This window comes from Lygodium microphyllum, chromosome 12 (genome assembly GCF_053477565.2).
Source record: "Lygodium microphyllum isolate KBCC chromosome 12, Lygodium_microphyllum_v1.1.10, whole genome shotgun sequence".
NCBI lineage: Eukaryota > Viridiplantae > Streptophyta > Polypodiopsida > Schizaeales > Lygodiaceae > Lygodium > Lygodium microphyllum.
Window position 1 is genome coordinate 113,762,068 of NC_141146.1, and position 21,286 is coordinate 113,783,353.

The 21,286-nt window shown below is 37.9% G+C and overlaps 1 protein-coding gene across 2 annotated transcripts in view; it reads right to left on the reverse strand.

The window, feature by feature from the left end:
• LOC148028172 (uncharacterized) overlaps positions 1 to 18,173 on the reverse strand; it is a 33,972-nt gene extending 15,799 nt beyond the window's left edge. The window contains exon 1 of one of the 2 annotated variants that reach the window (XM_087689865.1): positions 17,902 to 18,173. In XM_087689865.1, the coding sequence (XP_087545991.1) occupies positions 17,902 to 18,001 (100 nt within the window). In that variant the 5' untranslated portion in view covers positions 18,002 to 18,173. The remainder of the gene's footprint in view (positions 1 to 17,901) is intronic. The other variant, XM_087689866.1, reaches the window with a different exon arrangement.
• Positions 18,174 to 21,286: the final 3,113 nt, after the last annotated feature.

Consider the following 21,286-nt stretch of genomic DNA (forward strand, 5'->3'; position numbering starts at 1 on the left):
ACCCCAACAAGCCCCTTTCACAAAGCGCAACCTGTCCACACAGTTGACGCGGCCAACATGCCTTGACAACACATCCACATCATGCCAACCCCGCCAAGCACCAATTAAATTTCCATGTGCTGCATTTCTCCCTAACAATCAATAAAATATTGAAATATTTATGGTCCATAGCCTTAATCCGCATTTAGCCACACAAAATAGCTCTTGTTCACGTGCAATGCAAAAATTTTGGGGATTTTCCCACATGCATCAATTTCTCCCAAATCCCTTCAAAATTTTTGCAGCTTTTGCTTAAAGACCCCAAATCTCACTAAAATTTTAGGGATTTTGCATTCGGTGCTCAAAAATTGCTCCATTTCATGCCGAAATTTAGAGCTTTTCACATTCTAACTCAAATTTCAGCAATTAAGTTTGGGGCTTTTGTGAAATTTCCCCAAATTCATCGACAATGAGGCTAATTATACACTTTACAATGACATTCGCACACATCAGAGCCATTTTAGCTGCAAATTCTTCATTGCCATCATCAATTTTGCAAAAATTTGTAAGTTTTTGGTCTTTGCTAAGCTTTATTTTGTGCTGCCCCTACATTTGCACTTTGGACAACAACTAGTCACAAAAACCAGAAATTTGCAGCAAGCAATGGCAAGGCAAAATGATTTGTTAAATATGTTTGGGGACTGTCACAAATTAAATGACACTAATTATCCCATGTGGACATACATGATGAAGCATGTTCTTATTGCCAAGCAGCTTTGGGATTATGTACATGGTTCAAAAGTTAGGCCCACAAGCTTGACTACACAAAATTATACAAGTTCTCCTAGTTCATCCATTGTCACCAATGAATCTTTTGATACTTATCAGATTTTTGGCACTAAACTTCACTTACTTGCAAAAGGAGATGCCAATGCATACACAATTAATATGGTGGTATCATTGTTATTACCAAAAGAGCAATCAAAGGTGAATCGCTCTAACATAAGTATGGACAATCAAGCTTTTGCAGCAAGCCATGGCAGCCCTCAAACTCAAAGGGTAAAGGCAAAGCAACTTCTTCTATGGACTCTTCAAGCAACAAGGATGATGGTGCTTATAAAAAGAGAAGCAATTATTGCAAAAAAAGAAGCATATTATTGAAGAATGCAAAAAGAGAATGGCAAGTGAAAAGAAGAAACATCAAGCATAAGCATTGCTAAAAAATCAGCAAATACAAAGAATACACCCACACATTTGGACATTGGTCAATATTATGCTTTTGTGTGCATTATTCGTATGATTCTTCTTCATATGAACATGGTCTTTTAGTGGCTGAAAATTGCAACGCGCGGTATTTTGACAGCCGAGCTTCCAAGCATATAACATCCTTTCATGACTCGTTTGAATCATATGCAAATGTACGAAAGGGGGGATCCATTATATGTGCAAACAATGCTTCGTATGCAATCCAAGGCATTGGTCGAATTCCCATCATTGCAATAGATGGGAAAACCATCATGCTTGGAAAGATCTTGTATGTGCCAAGTATAAAGAAAATTTTACTTTTAGTTTCAGTCATTGCATATGTTGGTTTTGTGGTTAAATTTCACATGGATCAATGCAATGTCTATGATTGTAGTGATGAAGATGTCCTCATTATCATTGGCACATTGTATGATGGACTCTTTAAGCTTGATTTATATGAGAGAAGAGTATCAAAGGATGCATTACAAGTTGATGCCACCATTGTGGATGACCTTGAGTTATGGCATGCTCGGTTTGGTCATCTTAATTATGGAACTTTGCTTCGCCTAAAAAGTAAAAATATGGTGCTTGATCTCCCTCCATTAAACGCACCTACTCACAATGTATGTGAAAGTTGTGTACTTGGCAAAATGCATCGTGCTTTGTTTCCCAAAAGTGGATCTATGCGTGCTAATCAAAAATTACAGCTTGTGAATGGTGATATTTGTGGACCCATGTATGTCAAATCCATCGAAGAATACTTATACTTTGTTACCTTCATTGATTACATGACTCATTATTGTTGGGCATATGCTTTGAGGTACAAATCAGGAGTATTTGCATGCTTTAAAACTTTCTTTGCCTTGGCTGAAAATGGCAATGAATGCAAGCTGATTACACCGTGTACTGATCAAGGGGGGGGAATATATGTCACGAGAGTTTAACTCCTTTTTGGTTGAAAGGGGCATTATACATCAATGTATAATGCCTTACACACCTCGACAAAACAATGTGGCTAAAAGAAAAAATTATACTTTGATGGAAATGGCATGTTGTATACTGTCACACAATAAGCTGTCCCCAAAGTTTTGGCTTGATGCTATTATATGTGCCATGTATGTACTGAATCGCAGCCCCACTAAAGCATTGGCTGAACGTGCACCTTATGAGACTTAGAATGGCCAGAAACTAGTGGTATCACATATTCGTGTCTTTGGTTATTTGACATATACTTCATAGTTAAGGGAAACGAGGAAACCGAAACAAAAACAAAAATGACATTTTTTCAAGGAGAGGGGAACGAAAAGCCACATCACCAAAGAGGGGAGAGAGAGAGAGGGGGAGAGAGAGAGAGAGAGAGAGAGCCCAGGTGCTTGGAAGTTACAATATAGATTACAAGTTTCATACTCACAATCAAAGCTTTCTAATTTCCAAGTTTTGAAGAGTTCTACAAAAGGTATAAGCTAAAAGGAGCTTCCTAATGTGAACAAGGATTTTGAAACATAATTCATATGCTAATTGCAAAGAGGGAACAGTTCTAAATAAGTGCAAAATGCAAAAAGAAAGTGATTGATAACTAATTATCATTTCATAGTTCATCTTCCTCTCCATCTCCATCTTCCTCATCCATTTCATAGTCTTTAGTTGCTATAGATAGATTCTCTTCATCCTCCTCCTCATCACCGGCATCTTGCATAGACCCAAAATCCTACTCACTTTTATAAAATCCTATATATATGTCTCGAGAATACTCTGACTTCATTTTTGTCAACAAACGTAGGTTTGCATTGACAAAAACAAGGTCATTTGCTCTTTGAAGCCCTAAGTGATTCTTTTTCTTCGTGTGGATGTGACTAAAGGTGGTCCAAAGTCTCTCTAGTACTAATGATGAGCAAACTAGGCTAAGAATCCTGATAGCCAAGTTTTGAAGCTCGGGTGAGTCTGCTCCATAGTCCTCACACCAAGTCACAACACCAATTGGAAATCTGCAAGATAAATACAACATTGAGAAAAGAATCCCTTATCGATTCAAATTATAATACTAAAGAATCGCTACGTAGAGATTTTAAAAATGTACATGGGTTTACCTATCATATTGAGCATCAAGCCACCCAAAAATTCCCTCCTTATTACGAAAGTTTGCAAGTTGATCTTTCACCAACCTGTGTTCCTCTAGAGTAGGAATCAACTTCTTAAGAGTTGAATTCCAACCTCCCACCACCTCTGCATCTGCCTGAAGAACTTTTCCCTTGTATTGGAACTCAAGATCCAATGCATAAATTGCATGATGTAATGGAGAGTAATACTGATTCCATTTACTTACCACAAGTTCTTCAATCTCTTGTAATCTAGCATTATCTATCTCAATGGATGGGATGTTTTCTATCATCTGATCCATTGCCTCATAAATCTTCCTAATGTAAGGAACATCACTATCCACATGATACAACAACTTCACAATGGGCAAGCACAGAATAAGTAAAATGTTTCATCTCCGATCAACAATCCTCTTGGATGCTGGTGGTATAGCACAATTGTGCCATAGCTATGCGAGAAGTAGGAATGATGATCGGCATTGAAGCAAATGGTGGCTAATAATCCTCTTGGATGATATGGTGGTATAGCACAATTGTGCCATAGCTATGTGCAACATGTAATCGGCATTGAAGCAAATGGTAGCTAGCTTGGGTGCTCAAAAGTGGAAAGTAGAGGCACACTAACAAGCGTTTGCTGAAAATGACAAGTGTAGGAACACTATCACTTCAAAATGCCATATGTCCTCTTTTAGATGCCACACGTCACTTTTCTAGATAAAAAAGTTTCCAAACCTTCTACTCTAAAAATCTCTCAAATGGTTAAGGATTTGAGATGGTTGCTAAAGACAAAATTGTTCCTTGTGAAAATTCCAGAGCCTTTGACACGAACAAAATTTCCATTTAAACAACTTTCAAAAATAGTAATCTTCTAAATTTTAGGAGTCATCAAATTTAACTTCTGGAGAGCTCACTATATTGGTTCACCAATTCATGGTTTGTTTCTTCGATTATGAGCATCTAGTTTCACTTTCTGAAACCAATCATTACATGGGCTTCTAGTCAATGTGATTATTAGAGTGTAAAAGTCTTAGTCATTTGAGCTTTTTGGACTATCTAACCACCCGACTAAACTTTTAATTTTACTCTCGAACATCTCGTCAATGATGACCCAAGTATAATTATAGGGTGTTCTAGCCCTTGGTCACCCTTGAATAGAAAGATGAGTATTTAATCATATTTTGAAACACTTAAATAATACAAATGACCTTTCAAAGCACATGACCATCAAACTAATTTGGAATCGTTGAGCAAATATATCTTGGTAACAATTAATATACAAAAGGTTTGTTATATCCCTCTCTCTTGAAATCCTTCTTATCCTCAAGACATTGCTTGAAGTATTTCTGATCTTACAACTTCTTCATAAACTGCAAGTATTTCTAGAGTCTTTAAAATACTCTTCTAGCGTCCATTTAGAATCTAAATTAGAGTTTCATGCAAGTATTTCAGAATGAATTTTCTAGAAATGTTTCTTTCTCGTTTCATGATCGTATGAATTGCTCTAGTTAAAGTATCTCTACAAGTTCATCTACTTCAAGTAAATCCTCTATTACAAGTTCGAGTGGTGGAGACCCTACATAAGGCTTCAAAAGATGGATATAGCATTGTGAATTCTTCAATGTTGTGGAAGTTGTAACATGTAATAAACATCATTAATCTTTTGAGTGATTTGAAATGGCACATAACTTCTCAGTAACTTGGAATGAAGGCTTGTTAGAGCTTCTTAGACGAGCTTTGTCAAATGTCAACCACACCCAATCTTCTTCTTATAAAATCAATTGCCTTTGATGCTTATTTGCTACTTTCTTTTGTTTTCTTTAAGATCTTTGAATAGCTCGTCTAACTTGGGCGAAAGTTGTATCCATAATATACACAAACTCATCGACATGAAATATCTTCTCCTTGGTTTTGAGAATAGGTAATAATAGTGGTTTTTCATATATAATCTCAAATGGTACTTTGTCTATAGAAGTATGAATTGTGTTGTTACAGGCATATTCTATCAAAGGCAAATATTTTTTCCATTGTTGGTTAGCTTCATGGCAATAGAACTTTAGCATATCCAATATTATGAGATTAGCTATCTCACTTTGACCATCTGTTCAAAAATAATAATAATTAAAAAATGTAAGCTTTGTACCTAAATTTTCAAAAAGAACTCGCTAAAAGAGACTAGTGGTTCGTAAATCTCTATCGCTTACAATGAATTGTGGTAACCCGTGATACTTAAAGATTTGTTAAATAAATATTCTAATCATATATTGAGACTTAATAGTCTTCTTGACTAGAATGAAATGAGCCTATTTGCTAAACCTGTCAATAATAGTTCATATGCCATCATTGTTGTTTTTGCTGATTTTGGAGAGCCAAAAATAAAATCCATAGCAATGCTTTCCTAAGGGTGGCTCGAAATTGATAATGGTTGCAAAAGCACTACATGCTTTTGGCAATTAAACTTATTCTTTTGGTACAAAATACATTCTTTGATAAATTGTTTAATGTACTTGGCCAAAAGAAATACATTTCAAGTGCCTTGGTTGTGACCAAAATACCACGATGAGCCATGTAAGGAGCTACATGATAATCTTTCATTACTTTAGGCCTAAAATCTTTAGTAATGCATAGCTTATTCTTGATCAAAAAAAATCCATCTTTGATTACATAAGAGCTTACTCTTTTACTAAGTTGTAAACTCTCCCATATGATTTCAAAATCTTCATCAAAAGCATATATGTCCCTCACACTAGTGAAATTTGTAAGATGAATCATGGACACTACATGAATCTAAGATCTTCTTGACAGGGCATCAACTACCTTGTTTTGCTTCCTAGGAATATGCGGTATTTGAAAGTTAAATTGAGCTAAATAATTGACACGTCAAATATACTTTTCAGAAATCTTTGGTTGGTTGAGAAAATGTCTCAAACTATCATGGTCCGTCTTGATGAGAAATTATTTATCTAAAAGATAGTGCCTCCAATCTTTTAAAGCTTAAGTGATGGCCATTAACTCCTTTTCATAGCTAGTAGCATTCTTTTTTACATTTTGCAACATTCTGCTAGCACAGGCAACTGTTTGCCCTTCCTGGTTTAAGACTGCACCAATGCAATCTCCTTAAGTATCACATTCCACAAAGAAAGGTTTCAACAAATTAGGTATAATCAAAATAAGTCCTTTGCTGATATAGTACTTTAGAGCTTCAAAAGCTTCCTTCTCTGGTCTGGTCCATCTGAATGTCACTACTTTCTTGGTTAAATCATGTAATGGTTCAACAACCACTATAAACCATATAATGAAACTCTTGTAATAAGAGCATAATCCCAAGAAACTTCAAGCTTCATGAACACTAGTTAATTCTGACTATTCTACAACAGCCTTGACTTTTTCTAGATCCATCCAAATCCCATCTTTGAACACAATATAGCTGAAGTAGTGAATCTCTTCTAGGAAAATTTTATTCTTTTTGCCATTCACATAAAGTTTGTGTTTACGAAGTTCTTGAAAATATTGCTTATGCTCTTCTTCATCTTTTGAATGAACCAAAATATCACCAAAGAAAATACATGTAAACTTCCAATATGCACTAAAGATTATTTCAATCGTTCTATTAAAAGTTAAAGGAGCATTGGTGAGACCAAATGGTAGCACAAGAAACTCATACAGACGAAAAGTTCTCCTAAATGTTGTTTTATGAATATCTTCAGAAGCAATCCTTATCTAATGGTAGCCAGTCTTCAAGTCAATCCAACTGAATACTTTGGATCCATCCAACCTATCCAAGCTATCATCAATTCTTGAAATGAAAAACCTATTCCTAATTGTAATTTTATTGAGGACTCTATAGCCCACACACACGCGCCAAGATCCATCATTTTCTTGCACTAAAAGAACTAGAGAGCAAAAAGAGATTGGGTCTTATTAGACCCTTCTCTAAGGGCTCATTTATTGTGTCAGACTCACACGATAGAGTGGCCTATTAGGAGATAAGCTCCTAGGAATGAAATCAATGTGATGATCTTCTGGTCTCTCTGGTGGTAACTCGTCAGGTAAAGTGTTTGCCAAACAATCTTCATACTCCGTTAAGAAACTCATTCGGTCCTCGTTCATATCTAAGATGGACTCTTCAATTCTAGATTCCTTGTTAGAATCTTTGACAAAAATAAAATACGATGAAATAGACTTTTTCTTCTACCTCTGAGCCTTAGTCTAAGTCAAACATGAACATTAGGCAATTCATTTTAGAGCATGCATTTCTCATTTTAGTCAAGATCTAGATGTGTTCACACTAGCACATTCATTTATCAACTTTATTTACCAACGATCAGCCCAAATATTGCCATATCAACATTTTCACCATCAAATGATACTAGTTGGCCAACTTTAGCTAGCCAACTACTATTTTTAGAACATTCCTACTGATAGATCAATTTTCGCATATTTGGGCTACATATAGCTACCTCTAATTTGGTTGGTGATCTTTTTTTTTCAAGGGCCAATACACTCTGAAATTCTAACATTTCTCAATCTTCCAATGCTACCATCCACCATTGGCCTAATCTAGTGCCCTCATTTTGGCCTTGGGTTTCATGCAAGGATTATTCAAACCTTGTATTCAACATTCTTCCATTGTTCAATCCAAAATTTTCTCTTCCGTTCTCTTTTTTCTTTGCATTCTTTTTCTTCCCTTCTCTCTCTGTGTTTGTGTTTCCTCTTCTATTACGCACTCTCACAATAGCCCATACACGTGTCCACTGCATAACCCAATGTCAAATCCTTTGCTATTGGTGCAATAGTCACTATCCCAAAATTAGAGTTCATTTTTAATTAAATTATTAAGCCCGTTTCTCATACTAATGACAATAATTGGAGGAATGGCCAGTGAATGAGAGAGAATGTTGACAATAGAGAAAATTCAAACTTCCATCACACGAGTAGTATATTATGGTGGTCTCTAGGAAGGCTTATCACCTTGTGGGATCTTAAAGCCTCCTTTTGCTCACAAGGGCTTAGAAGTTAGTATGCATCGTGTGCCTTGTTTTATTGCCTTGAGTATAAGAATCTCATATAGCCAATGCAAAATGATCTCTATGGCCCAAAAGGGTGAGGTGGCACAAGGAGTGCCACGGGAAATACACAGAGCCCTCAACAGGGATAGGGAGCAAAGGTCGATGACAATGCTCTTCGGTAGTATGACTGTTCTTGCTGTAGAAACCACAGCACTAGTGTGTCAAACCTATAAAGGGAGCGTGGGTGGGAGAAAATAATGGTTTCCTCCTGGCAAAACAACAGTAAAAGGAAATCTAAGAGTGTTGCCGATTCCACTGTTGAAAAAACAGAGTGAGAGCCAAAAGATGTATGCACAAGAGGGAGAGAGAGCTCAAGTACAATAAGGAAATCTTAATGAGTTGCTTACAAGTACAACTGGTACACTCTCTTTACCATTGAGAGTGACCTCCAAGTTATTTATATAGCCTCATTGTGGGCTAGGATTAGAATCTCCCCTGCCCTCCAGTTCATTCACACTTTTCCTTCCATCATGCCCCCTTGCTTGCTCAGGGTTCCCATGCTACACTTCTAACACCCTCCCCCCTCAATGCCAAGGGGGCATTGGATTACATAGCATGTAAATGGTTCCCCCCTCAATGAATCAATGGGATGCATTTATAAAATAGACTACAATGATGTTTATGGAAAGATGGTACAATGGGACTAGAAAATTCTGTCATCAAATGCTTTGGAGACATAGTTGAGCTCCAATTCTTTGGGAACTTCAAGAGAGTTTGGGCATTTACTAGTGATATGCCCTGTTTGTTTACATTTGTTGCACGTCATCTTGTTGGGGTATTTTTTCCAACAATTGCTTACAATATGTCCCTTTGCATTGCAAAAGGAACATTTAATAGTCACAGTATGGACTAAGAGTTGGTTTGTCAAGGTAGATACTCAACTAGTGATGCCTTCTTTTTGGTTTCTTTTCTCCTCATCCAAACAAAACTGAATGACACCTTCAAGTATAGGATTTGATACATTTTTTAGGGTAGTAAAAAGAGTTAAAAAGACTTTCCTTATGGTTTTCAAAAGTATTGCAATGGCATCTTCTTCAGCAATAACCAGAGCTTGGACTCGAGCTACTTGAGCCATCAAACCCTTCATGTGGGAAATAAACTTTCCCAGGTCTTCTCCTTGCTTGTATTCCAAGCTGAAGAACTCTATTTTGAGGAAGATTTTGGAATTATTCCCTCTACTGCCATACAATTTCTCGAGCTCATCCCATTTCTCTTTTTTCACAGTTGCAAGCTAGTCAATATGGTGAATTAAGGATTCATCCAAGTGCAACATTATTATGGCTTGGGCTCCTTCATTATCTTTAATATCCATAGGATTGGATGGATCAAAGGATTTTGTCCCTTTAATGAATGACCAATAGCCTCTCTCAAATTGTTTTATATTTTACTAGCACCTGCCATGGGTAAAAGTCTCTCTCATCAAACTTGTGGCTTTGAGGTTTCACATCAACATAGGCCATGATAGGAAAGTCTTACCGATTGCACAATAGCAACGGCAATGTCTATTCCTTTATAAGTTTGGCTCTACAAGCAAAAGCAATCAAGTTGACAATAATTGATGTGAACTCAGATAAATAGATTAGATGAAGAGAAGAAAATGGTCTATGTGTTTATACTTGACACATAGCTTTGCAATGATCAATAGTGGGAGTTAAGCTTTGCAATGATCAATAGTGGAAATATGCTTAGGAAATATGTCTTAATCCCCTGAAGACATAAAACACCTTCCACAACTAAGTAAAACCGAGATTATGACTGAGAAGTAGAGCATTAGTGCTTATAAGCACTCATCTCAAGTTCATGCCTTACTTGAGATGTGATATGTCGGTCTTTTGATGGACTTATTGATGCCCATTAAGTGTATCCAGCCTAAGGTGGAGCTTCCATATCTACAACGAGCTCCAAAGAAGATTAATCAATGATTAGAATTATTGTTAGAGTTGAAATAATGATTGGGTTTAAGAAGACCCTAAAGCTTGCAATGAAGCTTTCATGGCTGCTAGGACCCACAATTAGGGTTTGGCTCTGTATGGGCAACAGGGATGAAATTTCCAAAAACCCTCTAAAATGGAGATAGCCCACTTGAGGGGCTACAAATGCCCTATGGTGGCTTGGATGATTGTATCCCCTGCAACCTAGGGAGCCACGCTGATTTTCGCGCTATCAAAACTGTACATGTTTCTATGTTTGCTCCAATGCTGGCTTCTATTGTGGACAATGTCAGGCTCTGTCATGCCATCCTATTGCGTCTTGAGCAAAAGAAAATATCTCCAAAAGAAACCAGGTAGAAATATTGCCTCTTTTCCTCTCCCCAGGTCCTCCATAGACTGTGGTCAAGGCTAGCTGTGGTGGAGAAAGGTAAAGTGAGAAGAATGAGTTCTTCTTATGCACTTAGGTCAAGATGGAGCTGGATGGAGCTTGTTGGATCAGAGATGGCTCTGATACAATGTTGAAAAAACAGAGCGCGAGCCAAAAGACGTATGCAGAAGAGGGAGAGAGAGCTCAAGTACAACAAGAAAATCTTGCTTAATGAGTTACTCACAAGTACAACTAGTACACTCTCTCTCCCATTGCAAGTGACCTTCAAACTGTTTATATAGCCTCATTGTGGGCTAGGATTAGGGTTTTCCCTACCCTCCAATTCATTCACACCTCACCTTCCCTCATGCACCCTTGCTTACTCGAGGTTCCCTGGCTACACTTCCAACATCTGCAACCTTTGACTTCACTCATACAGAGGATCTTTAGCTCTCTAAGCACCTCTACTCTAATAGCATGTTACGAAAAGTGAGTACAGAATGCACTCATACCATATCAAAGAGAGTAGGGTTTGCACGAAGAAACAGTGAACACAAAGTGTGCCGCAAACACTAAAAGAAGAAAACTCAAAAGAAGAGTGAAGAATGGTGAACAACGAATCATGTTGAATAAATCATATTGATACAATGAAGCAAAGCCATGAGATGACTACATTGTCCTAGCTAATAAAGCGGCTTACAGCAAGCTGAAAACACAGCCTCAAGGTGATCACTAGCTGCAAAACGCAAATCAACGAGAAACCAAAAGCCACATGTATCACCAAAGAAGGGACCAACTGCAAAGATACATGTCAAAACTACATAGAATGTGATCGCCAACAAGTGCTAGGGGGAGATCTATTGCCAACCAGCCTAAAGAATGAGAACAATAGGGCGACCTAAACTCCTCCAAAACGCAGCCGGCAAATGAAGAGACAAGGTCCTTGGCAATAGACAAGAAGGAAGAATTCTCTATGAACTGCAATGTCCTCCAAGTTGAGGTATAAACAGCAACAAAAGGCTAAGAAACGAAGAGAAGAATGATGAATAAAGAGAGGGCTCTCATGGATATAAGTAAGAATGTGTGAGAGTCTAATTCCTATTTATAGGCACTGGGCAATCTCGGGTACGGCTCTAAAACGTAGACACCTAGCCCTCTTTGGGGCTACACGTGTCAAACCAAAAAGAATTAATGAAAAAAAATGAACTTAATAAATGTGTTTCTCAACAACACCATGAACCATTTTTCTTTTGCACAAGCAAAACAAGAGAACAATATGGTGATGAACTTGGTTGAATCAATCCCTAACAACTCCTACACTTGATTCATAATTTCCCTCTGTTGAGCTACAGTCACTCTATAAGGCAAATTATTCACTAGACTACTGTCAAAAATTAAATTGATAGCATAATTATTTGGTCATTCTTGCGGTAATTCTCCAAGCAAAGACTCAAAAAACAATCCTCAAACTCTTAATAAGGCTATCTATTCCTTATCCAACTTGTATACATTACTAACTCATTCATTATCATTAACACCTTTTGTTAAGACCAAGTATATAGAAATATGATTTTTCATTGCTTTTGGTATGGTTTAAGTTTATATAACAAGAACAAATTTCCCTTTCAATTTTACATCCAAAACCTAGGTTTTCCCCCTATGCAGCAAAATCACCTCCTTAGCATATGTATCAACCGACACATGTACCCTATGGCTATGGAGAATTTGAACTTAAAAAAACACAAAATGTACAAAGATGCCCAAAACAAAATTACTCAAATAGTAACGTAATAATTGCAAAAACCCTAAACACAAAATGCAAAAACACAAACACAAACAAAGAAAGAAAGAGAACTCTAAAGTGAATGAATCAATGTTGTAAATAATGGAGAGAGTGTACAAAGTGCTCAAAAGCAGAGCAAGGAATGTAGTCAAAGTGTGATGTCCACTAGAGACAAATCCCAAGTGTTTTCACCACCAATCGGAGCTAAAAGAGTCCTAAATGTGAAAAGTAGCAAGCTAGTCACCAAAATGCAGCAGTCTGGAGACTAAATATTACAAATGCAGGAATGTACCACCCACTAGAGGCTAGAAACCTAATCACCAAGGCTATAAACAGCAGGCGACAGCAAGCTAAAGGTATGCTATGGTAGGGCAGCCGACACAACAACAAAAACACTAGCTGGACTGGAGAAGAACTAACATCAACTAGAATACAACAATCTGGCATCTCTTGACAACAGGGCAAAAGCTGAAAAGCAAGCACCAAGGGTTGAAACAATCATGGTTATAATCGATTGCTTGCTTACCTCTTGCTTGTATTCCCCCCTCCCTCTCTCTCTCTTTGTTCTACCTGCTTAGCATCATCATCATCATCACCATCATCACCATCAATCGTTCTGAATGGTGGGCAACCTATCTATTTATAGATGCAAAAGTATCCTCCCAAATCAAGGTTTTGCTTATGGGGCACAAAAACTCTCTAGGACTGTACATCGATTGAAACTTTTAGTAATTTACATGTTTTGGGACTGTTATAAAGAGGTAATCAGTTTGTAATGCATTTTTAGCTCAACAATGGCAGCATGGCATTCCAAGAGAAACATCACTTCCATAAAAAGGAGCAATACAAAAAGTATTGATGGCCACATAATTCTAGATGTGCAAATGGAGCTTTCCGATGATTGATGTCCACAGGTTTTGCATGACCACGACATGTCATACCAACTGTTATAAGATCCAAGATACACACTCGACTTTCTTATATACTTAAAAGATAAATGGTCAATATTATGCTGGCGCAAAGAGAGAACGAATGAGAGAAAAGAAAGATGCACAGAGAGAGAGAGAGAGATAGAGATCATAGCAACTAAGAAATGTGTTTCTTTGAATTTGAAACTTACGAAACATTCTTAAAGTACAAAACGTTTCTGAGAGTAAAAACCATGGGCTCTTTTTTTTTTGTGAGTTGGAATCCAAAACATGGTTTTTTTGACAAAAACTATTGGGCAATATTAAACATGATGATGATGATGTGTAATGACTCATGAGGGCTCAAGATTTTGAACGAGAGTGACTTTTTTGTGATTTTGTTTAGTTATTGGACTTTGTTACTCGATTATCTATTCTTGTCTTGAGAGTTGAATATTATACGACTCTAGTCTCATTTATGAGTTATTTATGATATATTATAATTCATTCTCGATTTTGACATTTTGTCAGTTTGTTTTGAAATGAGAATCATGATGTTGCAACTTGACTTAGTCCATATTGTAGATAGGCTATTTACATGTTAATTTCAATTTTCCTTGTATCATATGTATGAATTATAATGTTTGAGTTCTAAACCATAGTATAGCTGTCCAAAGACTAACTTTGACATAAGTGACAAATAAAATATTGGATCATGGATATGTAACGTATTATTCTCAATTGACTCTATTATCACTCAAGCTCAATTGGCCATTCTTTGTTTAAGAGAGAGTTCCATAGAGGTTTAGAACCTCTTTCCCTAGTCAAAACTATTAAAACCCCCTATATAAAAAAACATGTGTTTCTTATTTTACCCCCTCTTGAAAGAAACTTACAAAACACGTTTCTAACGTTTCGTTTCTAAATGTTTCTAACGTTTCTGACTTCTATGAGAGAGATTGACAACACATTAGGGACTAGAAGATGGATCAGTCCCCCCCCTTGTGGAGTTATATTATTGACAAGGAGCAAGCTCCTCCATTACACATAAATCAATTCTTAACTTGTGGATCTTGGGAACAAGATCACGGTTCCTTGCACGATATACAACCGGCTAACACTTGCACAACTTGGAAGTTGGCACCCTTTGATCCTTCTTGAGTCTCTCCTCTCCTACATAATATGTATAGGGCTCTTCTCTTGGAGCTTGATTCCTGCAAAGCTTCCGCAGTACTTGCTCCTTCTCTTCTTCTCTTGGATGCATGCAAAGTGATGCTTCATTCACCTCTCCCACACCCAAGGAGAGCCTCCTCTTTTATAGGCTTCAAGAGCTTCTCTTCTTGAAGAGAGACTTAAGTGCCAAGATTGGAAAGATTGATCTTCATGCAGGATATGATTGTTCTAGGACCTACTTTGTAGCATCAATTTCAAAATCTCTCTCTGTGCATTGCTCGGGTGGAAAAATGTCTAACACGAAAGTTGTAGATCTCGCCGTTTCTGATAACCCACGCGGGCCGTTTTTAGAGATCAGCTTTCTATCGCAAGATATTTTAAAAATGGTTTCATCATGTCTATTTTATGAAAAGCGACTTTTTAAACTCTACTCTTAACTTATGATCCATGCAACCACCTTGAGCCATAGATAAGGAGAGTTCATTAGATTGCCTTGGGCCTCAACCTTAAGATTGACTTTCCACAAAAGCTTGTGTCATCTTAGACCTTAGAAAGAGAAAATCACTTCTCTCCTCACTTCCAGAGATTCACGTCTATTGTCTTTCTTAGTGAGAGAATTACCTCTCTCGTCTTTCTTAGTGAAAGAATACTTCTCTTCTTAATTCATTAAGAGAAAAAATACCTTAAACCTTGACTTGTAAGGAAGAGGATGACCCCAAATAAATGCAATGCTTATAACACACAAATAAATGTTCCCAGGTGTCCCCGGATGCACACTTAATACACATACACAATGCTAATGTACTTCCTCTTCTTAGAACTCAATCCATCTTCATTTATGTGTAACTCCTTGATTCTTGCATACACTCTTACACTTGGCAGACACTTCCTTCCCCCTTCACAACTTGTATTGCCTGTACCACCAGATATCCCCATCACAATGCTCTGATCACCCAATTAAGTGATGCACTAGGAATACTAGTCTCTAAATGGTCTCATAACCATGCTAAATCATCATCAACACTTAAAGAAAAGTGAGCCATTAGTTTATTGATATAAATTTACTAAATAGAAAATAGAAAAGTGAGTCATTAGTTTATTGATATAAATAGAGAATGCGTAATAAGCAATCAATTTAGTGACACCAACTTTACCCATAGGTCCCATATCATCCTCTTTAACACCAAGTTTAGTAGCCAAATCTGCAAAAATAAAGTCCACATGGGCTTCACGATCAAAGAAGATCAATGTAATCTAATCTCTAATTTTGCCCCATGCTCTACACAGCTCAATGCTATTATTATTTGACTACTCACCAAATACATCTCAAACGAAACTAAAAGTAGCTCTAGACTTTTTGCCCTTAGGTTCATCCCTAATCTCCAAATTTTCAAGTTGTTGTTTCTCAAGACACTCCTTGCAAAACGCACTACCCATTCATATATAAAGCATTTATTTGCAACAAATAGTTAATTGTATTAATCATCGCTTTTCCAATTTATAATGGCTGATTCCTCCTCTAGGCTCTTTCTAGTAGCATTAGAATTGAAGGTGTCAAAAACATGAGTAAAAGTAGGTGAGTGCTCTCACCAGACATGTTGCATACTCCATGTAAATGTACTAATAGAGACATCCAAACATTGCTAGCCCTCTCATTGCTAGCTAGCAAACAATTGCAACACTAGACCTCCATACTAAACTCTTCATCTACTCAATCTAGGACCACAAAAAAATCCAACCTTTGCAACAGATGCCACTCCATGTTGGTAATCTCCCCTCAAAGTTGAGACCATCAAAAGGGAAGAAATCCTCCAATTTTGGAAAATAGTGAGCTCTTGGCGATGATAATGCCTCCAAGCTTGTCAGCTCCACTACCTACTTATGTTGCCTTGACTTGCATCTCGAGATCTCTATATAAAGTGTCTTCGTACTACAAAGTATCATGGTGAATTAGCTTTCCTTCCCACATGTCTACTTGCTTCAGCCTTGTGGCAATGCAGAACCCTCCCACTCGCCCTCAAATGCTGAAAACGAAGCCTTTGTGTCACACAGAAATCTAATCTTCAAATCTTCCCATGATCGATCGGCCCTTCAACACTTGTATGATACCATGTTAGAGTGCAACAAATGCAGAACCACATGACCAGAGTGAAAGAAAGAAGTGAACACAGAGAGGCAAGTGGGGGGCGGGGGCTTTGTTGGGGGGGGGGGGGGGAAAACGGGGGGACAGAGAGAGAGAGAGAGAGAGAGAGAGAGAGAAGAATGCTAAAGACTGCAGTGAATGTACACTGAATTTAGAAGGCAGTACTGAACAGTTAGTGCATTCTTTTAATCTGCACAAAGAACAAGTGGCTGTAACTGGGGGCAGCCTGCCCTAAATAGGCAGCAAAGAATGATTAAAATGACCAGGTCAATCAGTCAAAACTGGCTGACTTCTGTACTAACTGGCAGACTGCAATAAATGATCTGCTGCCTGCAGTAAATGCTGCAGCTGGATTCTGCCTGCCACATGACACATCTGCCCTACCTGCCCAGCATGAACCTGCCCTGATCGCTGCCCAAACCTGGCAACTCAGCAAAATTGCTGCCCGAAGTGCTCGTATAGAATGTGATGCTGCATAAACTGCCCTAATCTGCCATGACAATGCCTATGCCTGTCCTGGAGGTCATCAAATCTCGAACAACTCAAGATATGGATAAAGTAATATTCAGTAACCAGTTTTCCCATGCTACTCAAGATACGGATAATAGTATCTACATTTGTCTCCTACACAAATTTGGCCTCTAATAGACATTACTATATCTGTCTCTCTGTTCTTCTTTCAATTGTTCCCAATCCAACATGTGTTCAGGCTTCATGGGCTTCCACAAAGGATTATCTCAGATCCCAAACTTGAAAGTTTATTGATATAACCTCCAGTAATCCGCCCTTGGATAAAGCGACAATTTGAGACAGTTGTGACATTTTGACGGTTCGAAATGTTTGAGAAGGTGGATCAAAAAGCAAACAGAGACTCTCAAACTGTCAACGTTTGAATGAACCTAGAACAGCTGAATATTCTTTAAAACGTGCAAAACGAAGCTAATAAAGTTTAGGCATAGATGAGGATGTGTTGATGATAACAACAGGTTTAGGCAGGAATAGAACAATTTCTGCACGATCGTCATCACTGAAGTAACAAGCATGAAAATCGCCCTTTGCTGTACAAATAGCAACTTTGCAGGTTACCTAGGGCAAATTTCGAATCAGTTGGGCCTGTGATGCTTACATTGTCATTTTCGCAGCACTTATTCATCCCAAAACACTAAACTGCAGAAATGGAATTGCTCACACGACAGGAGGAATCAGAAACCTGATTTAAGTTTTCCGGCCTCAAGGAGCGCGGCGGCTGCACGTTCAGGCGAGGACGTTGCGACCTTAGAGCACAAGGAACGAGACAAGATGCGGATCATCTTCTTCTTCCCCTCCTTGCCTTCTTCCCCTTCGCTGAGCTAAGAAATCCGGGGACGAATCGAATGCTCGAGAGGAACCTGGATGTTCCGATAAAAGCTGCCTGCACTTGGGCATAACCTGACTTATGCGTGAGCAACGTTCACGAGAAAAACAGAGGTTTAATGAATTGCAAAAATCTGACAAAAATAACCCTTCAAAATCTACAGGAACTTTGCAAAACTTTTTGCGAGTAAAACTAGCAAACGTGTAATTTCATTCATACAAAGTCCCTCCAAAAAAATTTATCATAAACCCTGGGCATGAGCCAAAGTAATCTAATTCGTAATGAGATAAACACAAATGTTTCTAAGGGTTTTTTGCCCTCCTTTTACTTAGAAATGCAATGGTTACAATCATTACCCTCACAGAGATAAAGTCTTACCATCAAATGTTCTTTCCCTTTCAACTAAAAAGTTCCTTCTTTTAGATGCTCCATGTTTTAAAAGGTTTGTAAAACTTGTTCACCTAACATTCTCTAGTCTCTATTGTTTTCTCTCTATTTGTGGGGCAAGACTAGAGTTTTTGGCTCTAGTTCCTATTTACCAAAAAGAAATGCATGGTCCAACTCACGACCTTTAAGCACAAGGCCCAAATGTATGACAAATGCTTAGACATAACACATTGACAAAGCACTAGCACATCCCAATGTTATGACACTTTCTAAACCTATCATGCAAACAAGTTAGATAAGGAGGCTTTCAATCCTTAGCATTTGATTGATTGAATCTCTAAAATGTGTATGCTTTTCACTACTTGCTCCTAATTGTCACTATATAACAAACCAATTTTTAACATTATGATTTTCGTGTATCTAGATTTCTCTTACTTCTAGTAATGAACAATTCATAAAGTTTGTTGTATTAGCTTTTACCCTTGTGGGAATTTAGGTGTACATGTGTCTTATCTCAAAAAAGAAAAAGAAAGAGAGTATGGACAAGGTAGGTTTGACACTATTAGCCTTCCCACCCTTCATGATCTAACATCATCAAGAGGTTAACTTAAATTGAACCTTTAACTATTGACATGGCTATGCTTGGTTGGTTTAAAGATATAGTTGGGAGTAAAGGCACTTGTGCCTAGCCACCCGTGTATTATTACATTGACAATACCTGCACACATGTACATTGCAGGTGGCGAGCGCCTAACTCTTTTACTTCATTCTTTATTCTTTCAGTGACATTTGAATAGAGGGAAGGCTGGTCACACATTGTGACTATTGGAGTTCCCACATCCTCTCTCTCTCTCTCTCTCTCTCTCTCTCTCTCTCTCTCTCTCTCTCTCTCTCTCTCTCTCTCTCTCTCTCTCTCTCTCTCTCTCTCCACCATAGCTCTTACTTCCACTCTCGCATGCTTCCACTTCAAGCTCACCCCCTTTAATTGGTATCAGAGCCAACCATTCAAGAAGCTCCTTCATCCTTTGGTTCAACCCAAACGTAAAGCTTCAACTCGAGGTTTCATGGCAGTCATTGTTTCTTTCTCTCGAGGTATACATTGAGTCTTTTATTCTTCCAACTTGTTCTACTTCGCGATGCACTTATTGAGGAGTTTCAATGCCCCATCCTTATAAGGTACCACCAATTATCCATAGTGCTCTAAGTTGTAAAGCTCCCATTATGAGGAAAAGCCATGTGTGAGCATGGATATTGGTTGGGTGTCTAGACTTGTATATCAAATGAGTTCTATGTGATCGGATGGTAAAAATGTGACATTTCGTGGATCTAAACTTTGGGTTAGATAAAATAGTTATGTTGGTAGCAATTCGAGGCATAATGCATCGAGTTGTAGGGTGTGGGAGTTAATAGGGGCCCCTATTTTGAGGTCCAAGGACCATGAAAGCGGCCCCTAGCTAAGGGGCCCCAAGGGGGCCGTTGGCCCCCTTGATGGGGATTCAAGGCCAATGCCCTTAGCTTAACGGTAAAGAGAATATTCCTTAACCAACTAGGGAAGGTTCATAATATGGTCAGACATGCCGATCAGACTATCTTCTTGACTTATAAAAGGAAGACCCCTCTAAACCCATCATTAATCTATCTTTCACCCAATCTGAATTCTTCTAACTATCATTAAGCTCTTCACCTATCATCTGTCTGGATCATCATCTAAGCTTCACTGTGGAAATGCAAGGGTGGACAGACCCATCTTTGTATTAGTTCATTTGAAATTAAAGTAATTTCTGTTCTTCTCATATTTGTTGTGTGTTCTCTACTCCTTGCTCAAATTCTGATTGATGTGCCATGTAATTTCTATACCTTGTTGAGTGCTTATTGAGTTGAGGAGTAGCCATTTTATCCATTTTGAGTAGATACATAGCATGTTGTAGAAGTCATGGATAGCTATAGTAACTTGACAATACTATCATATTTTGGCCATAACTTTTGCATACGATATCAAATTTAGGCATTCTATAGCTGGAGCCCCAAGAGGAACACCAAGGAAAAGGGAATTCTACTGCAAGAGAATCTATATTGTAACATCAACAAGCTTTTATTTCATTCTTTTGATGACCAAAACAAGAAAAGCAGCAAATCTTCACGCAGCATCATAGTAGATATCTCCCATAGATTTTATAGAATCAACCATAATCTTCAACATCTTCGTAGAATCCATCATAATAAATAAGAACACAAAGGAATACACCATTTTTGAATGGAAATCAATCACACAGTATTCATCTTCATTGTCTTCATAGTTTTCTCTCTCAATCTCTCATAGTAGATACATTGTTTTGATAGAATTGACTCTCTCTCTCTCTCTCTCTCTCTCTCTCTCTCTCTCTCTCTCTCTCTCTCTCTCTCTCTCTCTCAATTAATCAATAGTACATCATCTCCTCACTACAATACTCAATAATGGCACTTAATAATCCTTCTTAGGTCGTGGATGCACCTCCCAAGAGGTATGGAAGGTATGGGAGGTATGAAAAGGCACCAGAGCTACTATAGTGTCTCTTCATAGCTCACTAATGTCACTGTCACTTCAGTCTTCTCTTCAATCTTCAGCAACTGCTTCTTCCATTTGTTTTAGCTCTTTTGAACTTAGATTTATCATTTCCAAAAGTTAGAAAACTTTCCCAAACTCACACATAGATTCTACAGAACACTTACAAAAGATCTATAAAACTGAATAGAACAGAAACAGAGCAGAGACAGAGGCTCTACAAAAGGTCTACAGAGGATTACAAAAGATCATCAGAGAACAGCATATCCTTATAACTCATACTAAAACCTTTCCAAACTATCAAAAACTATT